Genomic DNA, 14,854 nt, shown 5'->3' with positions numbered 1-14,854 from the left:
CGCACAGTGTTTTCAGAGGATAGTTGTCATGCATGCTGGCACAGCTGATGGATCACTTGACCCAGCTTCTCAAAAAATGCTCACTGAGCTGACACTCTGCATCCTGTCAAGTACGCACTTCACTCTTGTTGTTGTTTTTCACTTCAGGTCATTCTCAACACAATTTTCACACCTTGGTAAGACACTCAAAGCATATTCTGTTATGTTTATTTTGTTGTGGTTCTCAGCTCTGTTTGTTGGTATAATAAGCCCTAAACCTTATAACATTGTAAAGCCAGCAGGCTGGTATGTCTCCAATTGAGCCACTGTACCCGCAGTAACTCTGGGGTGAGCCCCAGTGTGGTTTCTGGTTGGCACCTTAAAAAAATTACAGAAGTCTTTCACTTCCAACAGTCCACCATAAGCATATTTTCCTGCTTATTAGGGTATTTCTTGTATTTGTTTCTTTGCTGCTTCATTTTACTTACACTGAAGTTCAGGAGAAGTTCATTTTTTTTTTATCAGAGTTGAATTTCAGTCAAACTCTTAACTCAGTATGCAATTATAATAAGGAGTTGCAAAAATAAAATGCTTCAAGGCTTGTATGTCACAACAAGAGAAAAACAATTAGCTGGCAGTTGATTCTAATACCCATGAACAAATTATGTCCCTCGGGTTGACGCCGGTTTTCAGTTAACGAGCCTTTCTGCAGCTTACTTTGTTGCAATTTTATGTGAGCTTAGCAGAACATTGATTTTTACACACACACACACACACACACACACACACACACACACACACAAATGTAAAAAAAAATTGAATTACTGAAACTAGTTATCAACCAACAAGTTTCCACGCTGGTATCTACATTCTGCCTCCCTCTGTTTCTAAACAAAGAGAATAGGCTGTGTGAACTGCCCATGTTGTTTAGCAGGCTAAGGCGCATACCAGGCACTCATTACATTATAGGGTTTAAATCTGGGGCACAACATTTGCAACATGTCTTCCCTTCTTATCTCCCGCAAGTATGTTGCCGTCTCACCCCTCTCACGCTTTCCCATCTCTCTCCTCCTTTCATGTCCTCCTTCAATGACAGGATATTGTCTAAAATAACACCAAAAGATATTCTTCAGAAGAGCCCTGTGGAGAACTAGCAGGAATCTCCAGACAGCCCGTTTTCATTTAGGGAAACATAATAGCAGGAAATATAGATTAACAGCATTCAGGGCAGTTGTATGTAGCACAGTGCTGTTTATGTAGCCAATGAAATCACTGGAGGCTCCACACATAGGCTAAAAGGGTCCGACGACAAACTCTGCTTGACAACAAAGTCAAATCCAACACACTTGCTAGAGGCTGAGGAGACTACAGACCTTTCAATGTCATCCCTGTTTTACAGATATGGCTGTGGGTAGTTTTGTTGTCAGACAGACTACAGACACAGATTCACGCTGTGGCTGAATGAATTGAAAATAAGGCTGATTTGGATTTAAAAGGTTTCACGTCAATGCCATACCAATTCCAATTAGATTCCCTATTAATTCAGTTAAGAATATTTCAGCTACAATAGAGTCTTGCAGCTTACATATAGCTTTGCCTTTGTCTAACTCTTCACTATGATGCTTTCTTGAAGCCAAAATGCACCATGACATCTGCCTTTAGGCTTGATTGTGCCGGCTTTAAGGGGAGGGCAGTGTTTGTTCATTCATTCAAAACATGTAATTTGGTCAGCTGCAGACAATAGCTGCAGGACAGGAGGCGTGCTACAAATAATGTTAAGCAGCAATCTTCACACATCTACTGAACTAAGGCATAGATTAAAAGATCAGCCTCAGAGTTTTAACAATCAATATTGGATTGTTCAAATGAAAACTGTGATTTGTCACAAAATTAATATTTTTACCTAGCCCAAATAAAAATTTAAAAAATAATTAAATAAATAATTATCTTACAACAAGTACATGGGGTGTCATGTTTGTTTGTTGTTGTAAACTTGTGGGCCAGTAAAGCCCTTTGAGACCGTAAATGTGATGTTGGGCTCTAAATATACCCAAAATTCTTTCTAAAACTTGTCACTACAGTATGAGCTTATTTGCATTGTTAAAAGCAGGTTATGCAGTTTCAAAGGAGAGGGCACGCCCACTTTAATATGATGTGGTAAAGATTGATGAATGCCACTCAATTCAAGATCTTAAAACTTGCCTCAGAAGTTCAGGACTGCTCTTTTACCCCCATCATAACCCAAAATATAAGAACATTTTGCTCTATTGTTTATGTTTTTCTTAACATTAGTAAAAAAAAAAATGTGGTGGAACTGCACAGTCTGCCTTTAAGTACTTGACTCTTTTAAAGGCATCAAACCAGAGTCCAAAATGTTAACGTACGAACAGGTTAGGCAGTCTGAAACCATGGCACCCTGAGACCATAAATTCAGCATTTGTACCGAAACATGTGACAGCACAGACATACGCACATTCCAGCTAAGGTTTACTGCGGTGATGAGAAGCACATGACTGGATTTACTTAACGTATTTGAAATGGGAAGTGACACTACACATGTGTTGTATGCACACAATACAGGTAGACCGCACAAATATATACACACAAAGATCAATGCTGAGGGCAAGTACAAGAAAACACATCAGTAAATGAAACTTTGCTGAAATAGTCGTCAGGAGAAACAAGGGCAGCAAATGGAGGAGTGACGAATTTAAATTTCATGTTCATATTACAGTCCTGGACAGCCTACTACATAAAATACATCCTAAAAACTCCGATAGCACCATATATAATGGAGGACCAAGGACCAAACACAAACCAATCTTTCTGTTTGGGTGTGAAAAACAAAGTATGTGATTGTGTATGTGCATGTGTGTGTGTGTGCATGTGTGTGTGTCTGCATGTGTGTGTAGCTGGTAGCCTCATCCTGACCTGTGAGCATGGCCATGGTTAGCGGCGTGGAGTTTCCTGATGACTTCCTCACTGAAGTCAAAATGAACCCTTCCTCTGGCACAGGGTGAACGCCGGTACATCGCCCCAATACACACACACACACGCACTCATGCAGACACTACCAAGCACACACCATCACACAGACCTCCACACACACATACTAGCTGGTGCCTACTGAATAAATACATCTATTAGTATCAAACATGCACCATTTTCAGTCACACATTAGCCCAGCACACCTCTACATACATTATACACAATAAATACACTCACACACACAAGAGACAGCACCACCAAACGTACAAACACACACTAACATGGCAGCAACACTGAATGTACATCATCACTTGCTCACTCGGCATTAAGAAATACACTGGCATACATTTGATCATACACACTTTGCCACACAAACAGCAAAGGCAATTAATACAAGCACAAGCTCTATGCCCTTACATACAAGCAAGCAAGGCACAACACACTCGCACACACACGAGCTGCATCTAATGCACAATGTCAAAACATGCTAACTAGTATCATAAACACACACGCTTCACTTCATATTAACGGCAGTACTTGTCACACATACAACAAATTGGACTCACACTACACAGTCAAACATCTACGCAACTATTACCTACAGCTTCAGTGAAAAAAAAAAAAAAAAAAGTTAAATATATACAGTCGCTCATCTAGCAACCATAACTTCAACGGCACATTAAGAGCAGCTGACAGGCACCCAAACACCTTATCGAAAAGCTCAAGCTCAATCGCACGTCACACACACACACATACACACATCAACGTAAGCAGTGGTCCACGCATCACACCTCGTAACTCTTTCTACTCACACACTCTCACATACACTCTCCTCTCCTCTCTCTCTCTCTCTCTCTTTGCTGAGCGTTCTACTCTCCGTCACAGGCTATACTTCCTCCCCATGGTGCATGTGTGTGTATGTATGCATGTGTGTGTGTGTGTGTGTGTGTGTGTGTGTGTGTGTGTGTGTGGCTCTGTTCCCTTCAGAGCGGCCCGGCTGAGCAAGAAGGGACATCCAAGTTGTGGAGTGGAGTCACTGGAGTGGACTCACAATCCATCCAGTCCATCCATCGCTTCTGACTAACATTAACTCTGTTCCTATGGAACACACACACACAATCACACCAACCAAACACATGGCTGTTCACAAGATAAACCAAACATATGCACTCCTCCTGAACTCTAATTCATTCCTGGGTAAATCATTTTATAAATGTACCTGATTAGAGACATAAATATTGAAACAACTGAGCATGAAAGTGTGACTTGTGTCAGTTTGTGTTCTGACAAGCAGGTCTACCTTAACTGTCAGTGTGTGTCTATGTGAGAAAGAGGTGGCATCTGGCACTTGTGCAGGGGGGGCTCTGTGCCGGATGAAGTCGTATGGTTTACTATACTGCTACCCAAGACCTCCTGTCAGGATACCTCCAGTGCCAGATTTATGATAAAGGTCAGGTCAGGCTGAGTGTCTTTTGAGCTTCTCTGTTTCTTAGGTTAGGAAAAAAAAAATTGGGAAAAAACAAACCAATCACGGCAGTTAATTAGACAAAGATCTGGTGTGGTTCAGTTTTTGAGCAAATTTATAAGTAAATGGCACAGACCATGAGCAATCTGGTTTGTGGTAAGATGTATATGAATATAAATCTTAGAATAAAAATTTGCTTTAACCACTCACTCACTGGCGTAGATCCAAACTGATGTTTTGTGAAACATTAAAATAAATAAGCTGTTATATCTTACAGTGGCAAGATATTACCATAACTCAGGCTGACAGTTTGGACTGCATATCAGCTTCATATGATGAAACATTAACAGCTTAGTAGGTCAAAAAAAAAAAAAAAAAAAAAAAAAGGCTCTTTAGCTCAGGCGTCATATGATTCAAGAGCTGCTTGTGGATTACTCTACATGTTGTCACTTGTGAGAAAGTCAGTCAGAGACGGAGAAAAAAAAACAGACAACATAAAACGGAAACCAAAACTAAAGAGCTGAAAAACTGCTGTCATCTGCAGCTGTGTTGTTTTTGTTTTTTGTTTTTTTTGGACTAATGCTACCTATTATTGGTCACAGAGGTTCGCACGGCCTTGTAACCTCCACTGGCAGGAAAGCATACCATCACAGACAAGCAAATCAAAAACGGAGGATGATTTTTTTGTTAGTTCCTTTGAAAATTCAAACGCATTATTTCACCTTTTAAGTGTAACAATATATTTATATTATTGAGGCCAAGGGTAACTGTATTTTACATTTACTTTATTACATTCAGCTTCCCACTTTTTTAACTCAAACCTCAAAGAAATAGTAAACTGCCACCAGTGGAAAAGGTTTCTGGTTTGATTCCCAGAACAACCAAGATCATTCTTGCGTGCAATTAAGTGACCACTGAGCGACTGACAGCTCAGCTGTGTGCTGTCATCTGTGCTTTTCCATGGTATTTGAGTTCCTATCAGCTCATGGGGCTTTTTTGACCTCACCCTGCACTCTGACCCTCTCTGGATGTGTGTCTTGGGTAAAAAAACAAAAAACAAATTCCCTGTAACTGCTAAGGATCAATGATGAGATAATTAGTCATCCTTCATCACAGGCTGTAGCTATGCTTGTCTTGTCTTGTCAAAGCACATGTATGGAGGCTGAGTCTGAAATGCCTGGAGGAGTGATAGCCGGTAGTTTCTTTTAGGGTCATGGCAGGACAAGTAGGCTTTCTTGTCATTCTTTGGCACATGATTCAGATGGATGACACATAACAATGCCACTTAAAAGCATGTAAGGAGCAGGGTTATGGAGTTCCCAGCTGAATCACTGCCACCGTGCAGCTCACCATCCTGTTTTGTACAAAACGTGCACAGTGATGAGAGGCGGTGGATGTAGAGTGAACGGAGAGTGAGATGGAAGACATGGTGGCGGCAGGGCCGTGTCCTGGTTGTGACAATGGCAGCGTCTCAGTGGCATTCCTCTTTAATGACCCCCTGAGGGTTAACCATAGAATAAGAAGAGATAGAAAGGGCATTTTGTGGAGTTATAATGACAGTCATGCAAGGTATACAAATGATGCCTGCTGCACAGTTCTGACAACACTGTTTTATTTGATTATTGTTTTATGTGTATCAGCTCATAAGACTCAGACGGCTGGAATATCCAGCAAGCGTCATAAATTTATAAAGTAAAACTGAGTATTTACTACATTACATTTTTGAATTTAATGCCCTGAACCAAATTTAATTTCATGACATGAGTTCACAGCTAAGGCTTGGCTGTCATTTTACATTTACAATCAAAATTACCTTTTGAACTTCTTAGTTTGAAAAGAATGGCCTCTCTGTTCACTCTAGTTCTGTGTGCTTAGCATAATCTAGCGACGTCAGACACAGCATCACAGTCTGTTGACGCTGGAGTGACACAGACCTGTGTGCTGAGTTGACAATGGGAGGGAAAATTTCCCAGAAAAACTAATTTACACCTACAGTTGAGGATTTAAATGGCTGATATCTTAAGCCACTTACAATAGAAAACGTCTGGATGAATCAACGTAGAGGCATATTTTCCACTGGCAAACAATACCCTGTCAAGAATCTGCATGCATATATATTTTTTAAGTTGTTATTGTTATTCTTATAGCTCAAAATGTATCCAATAAAAACTAAAACTGTGGAAACACATTTATCATAAACGACAGTGGTTAAACGTAAGTGGATTCTCAGGTGACATGTTGGCACCTGTTCTAAATATAGTATAAGGAAACGTTATTGTAAAAACCAGATGATACAACAACCTCAACCACCCAATAAAACTATTTAGTGCTGGGCAGGGCCTCTGTGACTACTGTATTCACACATATTCCAAAGCTTACTTTGGAAATGTTTGCATATCAGGAAAAAAGAAATAGAAAAAAGAAAACATTTTTAATAGTAGCCTTTGTGCCCTCAGCTCAGGACACCAACCTTGGTTCACAGGTTCACAGCAGTTCACCGTCTTAGGTTTAAAGCAAAACAATGCAGGACTCAACTTCAGTCAACAGATGGCATGTTTTCACTGTTAATGAAGAAAATGAGCACTTCTTGACTGCAACCACAAGATGGCAGCAAGTACCTGCATGATGAGGTTGCTCGAAGTCAGAGGATAGTAGTGGTGAAAATCCAAGCAAGGTACACTGTTGCCTCCAGATGAGCAAAACATTTTCGAAACTGCCCTCAGACCCAGTGCCACACATCATTTATAATATTATTCAATTTTTATTCCTACAGGATCTGAAATCATGGTAGCTCTATTATCAAATCTTGTCTGGAAATTTTATTGTTTTTTTTATTGACTTATTAATTGCAATCTATATGTACATATATCGGCCTACAGTATGTATGAATGTATAAGTAGCCTGTAATCAAGTAAAATGGAAAGAAATGCTATCACCTTGCAGGTTATCTCCTGATTTGTAGCTTTAACATGACTTTATGCAGAGGAAAAGACCATAATTAAACACTTACACACCAACAATGACCGCTTACTTATTTATTACTCTGCAGAAAACACTGCAAAAACACTTAAGCAAAAGTCCATACTTGTGTTGTTATATGTACCAAACAGAAAGTCTGCAAATACCTCAGCTGTTTGTGTGTTTGACAGCCTGACAAGCACAAATATCACTCTTGACATGAAAACACACACACACTCTCTCTCGCTGTCTCGCTCACACTAGCAAACACACAGAGACACACGCACACGCATACATAATCACATTGAATTAGGATCAAACAGCACCGATGATCCCTGAAATCAACCACAATATAAGACAGACAAACTGACAGGGAGACAGGCTTATGAAACCAGATAAAAGAAAGTGGACAGCATGTAATATATCATATGAGATAAATGCAGTGATAGAGGAAGTCAATCAGTGAAGGAGTGAGGAATGCTAAAGAACTGTGAGAGAGGGAAGACATCAGAGATGGCTCTGGAGGGCACATGGACAGAGAAACGATGATACGCAGTGTCTATGATGAGTCATGCTCAGAGGGGCTTCAGGCCTAATGACAGAGAGGTAGAAGCTTTCTAGGTAATATAACGCATAGTGCTGGGTGGTTTTGGTCTGTTTGATGATTCATAAATTCGGAACCAGTACTTCAAAACGTGTCAAACTTCAGAGTGTTTCAGGGTTTTGAGATTTTCCGTAGATTGAGCTACTGGTCTCCCTACGGCCGGACAAGATAATGTGTTAATTGTCATTAAGTGCTGTGCAAATTTCACCCCAGTAGAGGGCAGAACAAGCTAATATTTTCAATGTAATACTACCATGGAGTCAAGCTTTTAAAAAAATTGCCATTACATTTTCAAATAGCGTCTGAAAAAGTCATTGTCACAGTTCTTAATGTTACTAGTTCTACTTTTTTGTAGTGAGTAAAACACTACAAAAAAGAAAGAAATATAAAATGTAAAAACAAATACAATAATTATTTTATTACTGATTGTTCATAATATAATGTGACGAAATCAATTCACAAAACAAATGACTACCAAACAAGCCTAATACTGCAATAGTATCACAAGTCTCAGGTGGGGAAAAATATCCAACTACAATTCAAAATACCACATATCACGGTTATCTGGATGCAGAGTAACTTGGTGGAAATGATAATGTGTGCACAGTGCAATGGGTTGTTGAGCCAACTTGGTAAATCTGTTTGTGGCTGATCTAAATGATAATATGGTGGGTGCTACAAACAAGTGGCATGAGTGGCATGGTGTGAGGGGGAATCAGTACAGCTCCAATGTCCACCCCGCACCATTGGCCACTCCTCTGCTTAGTTACGCAACACTAGTCACAGAGCGGAGAAGGAGACCGAGAGACATGGATGTTACAAAAAGAGAGAAACCGTGCACATTGCAGTACATAATTTAGCATTCACAGGTTCATTTCCTACCAATCTGCCCCCAAAGTCTTTTATCACCAACCTCACAAGTCCATTAACACCACAAGTGGCCCGCAACCAATTTGAAAATGAAATGAGACGACATGGTATTTCACTAACAGATTTCTATCAGTCTCAAATCATCAGTTATTACAGAAAAGCAATTTTCTACAGTATTCAAATCCTGAAAAATGTTTTTAGTAGGAGCTGTGATGTTCATGAGCCATTCATATTTTACACTGACAAAATTCAATGAAACTGACAACAGCTTCACCTCACCTCACTGAGAGTATCAGAAAACACAAATCGTCACTGTCGGGAGAAAATCTTGGTGATTTTCCTGCTGAAACTTAATATTTTTTGCTACACTATGGGTTAAAAAAAATCATCCCTTGGGTTTTTGAAACCTTAAAAAAAAAAAGAAAAAAAAGAAAAAAAATGGAAAATAAAAAATACCACAATTTTTTCTTAGTTTCTGAAAAGCTAACATTCTGGAGATACATGGTTTTCACAAGATATTACAACCAGAATCAAATAAAAGTCAGAGGAGCAGACACACCCTTATTTGAAAATCAATACTAGGAAAAATGTGTGTGGGGATTCATGGCGCAGCAGGTTAGCAAGCTGATGCATACAGTACTACGCTATTACTCAGTTTTGGGTTTAAATGCCATAGATAAGCTGTGTGACCTGTCATCCTCACTCACACCTTTCTTTCCAGTCACTCTCCACTGTATGCTGTCTCTGCCATCTTTTTTTTTTTTTTTTTTAATGAAAACTGCAGACAAACAGAGCTGGGGAAAACTATGCCAATCATTGGAAGTGCACTAGACTTTTTTCCACAACCTTGTCTCGTCATATACAGGCCAAGTGCAGTGCTCTTGCATGGATATTGTCCTTGAAAATCGCCTGGAGGCCTTGCTCAGCTGATAGACAGACAGCCATTGTGTGCAGCTCTGTGGGGGCAGATCTAGAGGCTTTCATCTTTGTCTGCACGTCACCTTCATAGTCTCAGTGACAGTGACATCAGCAGCAGCAATGAGGTGACCCTATTATGTGTGTGTGCATGCATGTGGGTGTGAAAGCATGTGTGTTTTTATGACAAAGGTTCACTCTTAAACTGGTTCATGCCAAACATGTATTTTGTACATGTGCATGTGTGATCTACAGCACAGGTGAGGCAATTATCATGACAGCTTGCCAGGGAAACCTCACCTTTTGATGAGAGAACAATTGTTAAGTGACACAGATACACACATACTCCTGTGTGACTTTTGCATAGACACACACACACACTTTAAGCACTCCATTTATCTAATCCCTACACCTGAGATATCACTCAAAGCTTTCATTGACCTCTATTCAGTGTGACCGATGCATTTTAGATATGAGGAAGAGATGGAAGAATAGAAGGGAATGGCGATGTGGGACAGGGATGAAAAGGGGAGAGGAGGATGATGAGGTGAAAAAAGCGAGGGACTGAGGGAGGGAGGGGGCATAGAAAAGAGATGGAAGGTGGGAAAGAGGGAACAGAGAGATGAGGTCAGACAAAGAGATAACAAGCCCTTACCTAATAGCTGCCAGCTCCAATTTTCAGATACAGAGAGAGTGAAAGCAAGAATGCCTCTCACCCTTTCCCCGTGTGAAAAAGAGGGCACTGAAGGCAGCTCCACAGTGACTAACCTAGTCTCCTGGTTGAGGTGCAGCGTCCCTCACGACACTGCTGTGTTGAACCTGACGTCAGCAGCATTCACACTGTGTTAACCAGAATGTGCAACTTAGAATCAGTTTCGAGAAGTATCAATGATGTAAAGCCACTGGCTCACTTGTGCTACCAGTAAAAAACCTTAAAGCTGAGCTGGAACCCATTGTCACATCAAAGACCCCCAAACAAACTGCCCATTATACCACAGGCTGAACAGACTGTAACTTACTAGAATCGACTTCAGAAGATTTTTGTTTCAAGACATGGTTTAGCACAGAATTACACTGCAGTATGTACTGTAGGCGCAAGAATGAGAATCTAAGATGAAAACAGTCCTTATGGTAGCGAAAGAAATTTACAAGCATTTACATTCACAAATCAATTTTGCACTTTCCTTTTGCTGTAGGCTGCAGGTTTGACTAACTCTGACCTACAAAACTGCGATCTTGACCAATAGTAAAGAAGTAGTTGTGGATGGCCCCACTTTGGTTTTAAAACATTTACTTATTATTGAGCAAAGCTTTATTTATCGGTTTTAAATAACACAAGATCTTCCTGTCCACTACAACCCTTCTCCCTCTCTTTCATTTCATCATCAACAAAAATGCCACAATCTATCTCTGTTCTTTAGAAAACATTTTGCTCTGGTAAAACCAAGTCACTCATGTGGACTATGAACCGGCAGACTGACTTCTGGACTGGAGTGCCATCCTGTACATCCCACATTCTGCATACCAGGATAAAAATCCCCTCATTATGCCAACTTTTAAGGCAGAAGCCCTAAAATCTGATCAGTGGGGTCCAGATTACTGCTGGCTTCCTATTCTGCCATGCAGTTTTCATCCTAGTCATCTAATTAGGGACTGATTTAGACCTGATATGACAGGTGAAACAATTAATTACCTGATAGGATAAAATGTCAGCACTATTCTGGACTCAAGAATGAAGAGAATCACTATTTTTGGGCCTGAAATAAAAGTGAAATTAATCCATTCCTCTCTCTGTTGCAACCTCATCATACCTGTTAGGTTCCACATTAATGTGCTTCACGATGCAATGAGTGTTTTTTTATTTCTTAGCAGAAGCTTGTGGACCATAGAATAACTTTAAATGCTTATTTTCTGCAAAATTATTATCTTTTTTCATAAGGTAAAGATATGCAATGAGCAGAATAATCCACTCTGAGGTGGTCTCAATCAGTAAATACTGATCCTTGGTATATTATTTTTGAAGAGGAAATTATTACAATTTTCAAGAAACATGTAGCTTTTTGTTGTTGTTGTTGTTAGTATGATTGCTAACCTTTGTAACCCCCTGCTCTGGTAACAAATTACTATAGCCAAAATAACAAAAGGCACAGCACACGTACTTTTTGTCTGTACATGTGGCTCAGCTAAGATAAAAACAACATTGCCTTACACAAAGGATCTGCTTTACTTCCTCACCAGCCAAAGTTAATTATTTAGGGCTACTATATACTGCAAAGGAAATCAGGACGCACGTCACTGTGACATAATCAAACACACATGCTATTTTATACTGTATGCTCTGACAGTTTTTGTACGTGCTAGTGCTTGTGTGTCAGTGCATATGCATGCATTTAATTTAATCCAATGAATAATGTGTGTGTGTTGGTAGAGGATATTTAAAACTAAGAACACAGTAGATGACTTGTGTTTGGGGTTTGAGGTCTTGATCCTGAATAAGAGGAGGGAATCAGATAACAAGGCCCCGTAAGCCAAGTTTTCTCTCTTACTCCTCGCTCTCTCTTTCCCTCCAACCCCAGCACCTTTTTTTATCTACTCCATATCCTCCTATCAGGTTGTTGGAAGATATCAAGCTGCGATCCACAAACTTATTCAAGATGCTAATTCACTCTAGAATCATATACCAAAGAGAATGAAAGAGAGGCCAGATAACATAGTTTTACAAGACAAGAATGGTGCTCTTTCATACTTGTTCAGAACTCAAAGGGTCGAAGCAAGAAGGAAATTGGTCTTTCAGTTATTCTGGACCACCAAACAATGGATGTTTAATGTGAAACTTAATCGTTTTGGACTAAAATGTAGCAATACTGTCATAGCCATGGCCATAGGCTGTAATAATTAGTTAGGTAGTTAGTTAATAAATTATATGGCAATTATAAGAATACTCCTACTTATTCAGGCAAGGCTCAGGTTAATTATCCAATAAAATATGAATAAATTCTATTAGGAAAGCTTCTATGAATATCCTGGAAAAAACTGGGTCCCATTTGAATCCCCTCAGATTCAGAACAGAGGTTTCGCTCCAGGAACCACATAATCTCACATTTCACTTGGATAACTTGAGAGGCACAAAATCATTTACATTCACATGTAGATTTTAGCTACTCAACTGATGCTTATATGCAGGAGTTATTGGGCTAGAGTCAACCAGACTGAACCAAAGACAAGCTGTCTATCTGTCTGGTAATCGTATGTTCCTAATCAGTAAATGTTTTTGTACAAAAGTTATTCAAATTTACTCGTAACAGTTACTGAGACTTAAATGGAGATAATAATTATTCAGTTTTGCTATTACTAGATCTGAGAACAGCTTTTGACACTGTTGATCACACCATTCTTTTTGAGGACTGTGACTTATTTGTGATCTCACACTGTCATGACTCAGGTCCTGTCTCTCAGAGAGAAAGGAGTGCATTCAGTACTGCAAGGTGAACTACGGAGTTCCTCAGGGGTCAATCCTTGGCCCCCTATTGTTCTCAATGTATATGCTTCTTCTGGTGCAGTATTATCCATAGTTATATTAGCTTTCATTGTTATGCCGGTGATACCCTGATCTACATATTAATGACCGATCTCAGTTACTTAACTTTGAGGCATTTCATGAACTTGAACTGATGAGCTTGCTAATCATAATGTCACTGATTCAATCATCCCTTCTCCCCACTGAAGGCACACTGCATCGTGTTTATCATGTTTATCCTCCAGGCTCCAACCTAACTGGACCAGGATTTCCACTCCTCACAAACCCCAGTTTAACCCCTGGTGGCATACACAGAAAGAGCAAAAACAAGACTCTTGAATGAAAGTGGTATTTTTAACAGATCCAAAGTGTAATTTGGCACTGTATACGGAGGCGTTTGAAAGAGACTAGTACTGTATATGATGAAAAGAGAAGTATACAGAGACATACAATTGTGGGCTGAGGTGGCACTATGTTTGTGTTTATGTTGCTGATAGCTGTAAAAGACGATGTGAGAGAGAGAGAGAGAGAGAGAGAGAGAGAAAGAGAGAGAGAGAGTGAGTGAGAGAGAGAGAGAGAGAGAGAGAGAGAGAGAGAGAGAGAGAGGGGGGAAAAGTAGTAATTTTCACACCATGGTTCTCCTCCTATGCACTGACGTTATTTTTTTTTTTTTGCCTCTAAAAGGGTTATCAGCAATTGCCAGCAGCAATCTACACTTACAGACTACACCAGTGAGCAACCACTACAAAAGACTAATGTCTAATGAGAACCAACATAGACAACCTTTCACAATCAGCAACCATTATACACACACGTGCACACAAAGAGACACAAAGACACGCACACACCCTGTTTACACTTTTCATTTCAGCATAGGCAATATGGTGCAAATGAGAAACACACAGTCACACATACACAAACACAGACACAGACAAAAAACGTAAAGACACACATGCACACACCCCCACATTGTGAAGAGCAACAGTAACACCGCTGGATCCTCACTCTTCCTCCTTTATTCTCTGCACATACCAAACCCAGGAGTGGCGACGGTAGCAGAAAGGGCTGATGGGAACTCTCAGCTTGGAAGATGTCATCATGATCGTCTTGGTACTCCTCAGAATCAAAAATGAATGTGCTGTTCTCTCTACTAGCACTTGGAAATTAACCTTGCCTGATTTGAGTCATTGATGATGGAAGTCTACACCGGCAGTACCCAGAGAGGTCACATAATGGGATCCCCCTGTTGAGTGGTCACAGGACAGTTTGGGGAATCCACTGGTCTCCTATTTTGGGAATTAGGTCACTTTACAAATGCACCGCAACTCTGTTTCAGCAGAGTAGCAGCTGGTGGCTCAGACAGGCGACGGGCATAATGTCACGCACATTAACGTCTTCATTCCAATCAAAGAATGGCTGGCACTGCTGCTGAGTGGTTTTCAGCAAATAGGTTGTGACCGCAAGGAGGGTTGCAGCAAGATTAAAAAGAATCTCTGAGTCAAGAGTGGCGTCCTAGGGAACTTGTAGTGTTATCAAAACATTTCCAAGCCCTTGTAAT

At 40.1% G+C, this 14,854-nt stretch overlaps 1 protein-coding gene across 3 annotated transcripts in view; it reads right to left on the bottom strand.

The window, feature by feature from the left end:
- pde4ba (phosphodiesterase 4B, cAMP-specific a) overlaps positions 1-14,854 on the bottom strand; it is a 195,472-nt gene that overhangs the window by 77,515 nt on the left and 103,103 nt on the right. The window contains exon 1 of one of the 3 annotated variants that reach the window (XM_030049072.1): positions 2,911-3,088. The exons of the other annotated variants lie outside the window; for them this stretch is intronic. Within the exon in view, the coding sequence (XP_029904932.1) occupies positions 2,911-3,011 (101 nt within the window). The 5' untranslated portion in view covers positions 3,012-3,088. Of the gene's footprint in view, positions 1-2,910; positions 3,089-14,854 lie in introns of those variants that run through there. 3 annotated transcript variants of the gene reach the window in all.

The sequence above is a fragment of the Myripristis murdjan genome, chromosome 4 (genome assembly GCF_902150065.1).
Source record: "Myripristis murdjan chromosome 4, fMyrMur1.1, whole genome shotgun sequence".
NCBI lineage: Eukaryota > Metazoa > Chordata > Actinopteri > Holocentriformes > Holocentridae > Myripristis > Myripristis murdjan.
The sequence above is the reverse complement of the archived record's forward strand: the minus strand, read 5'-3'. Positions and strand labels throughout refer to the sequence as shown.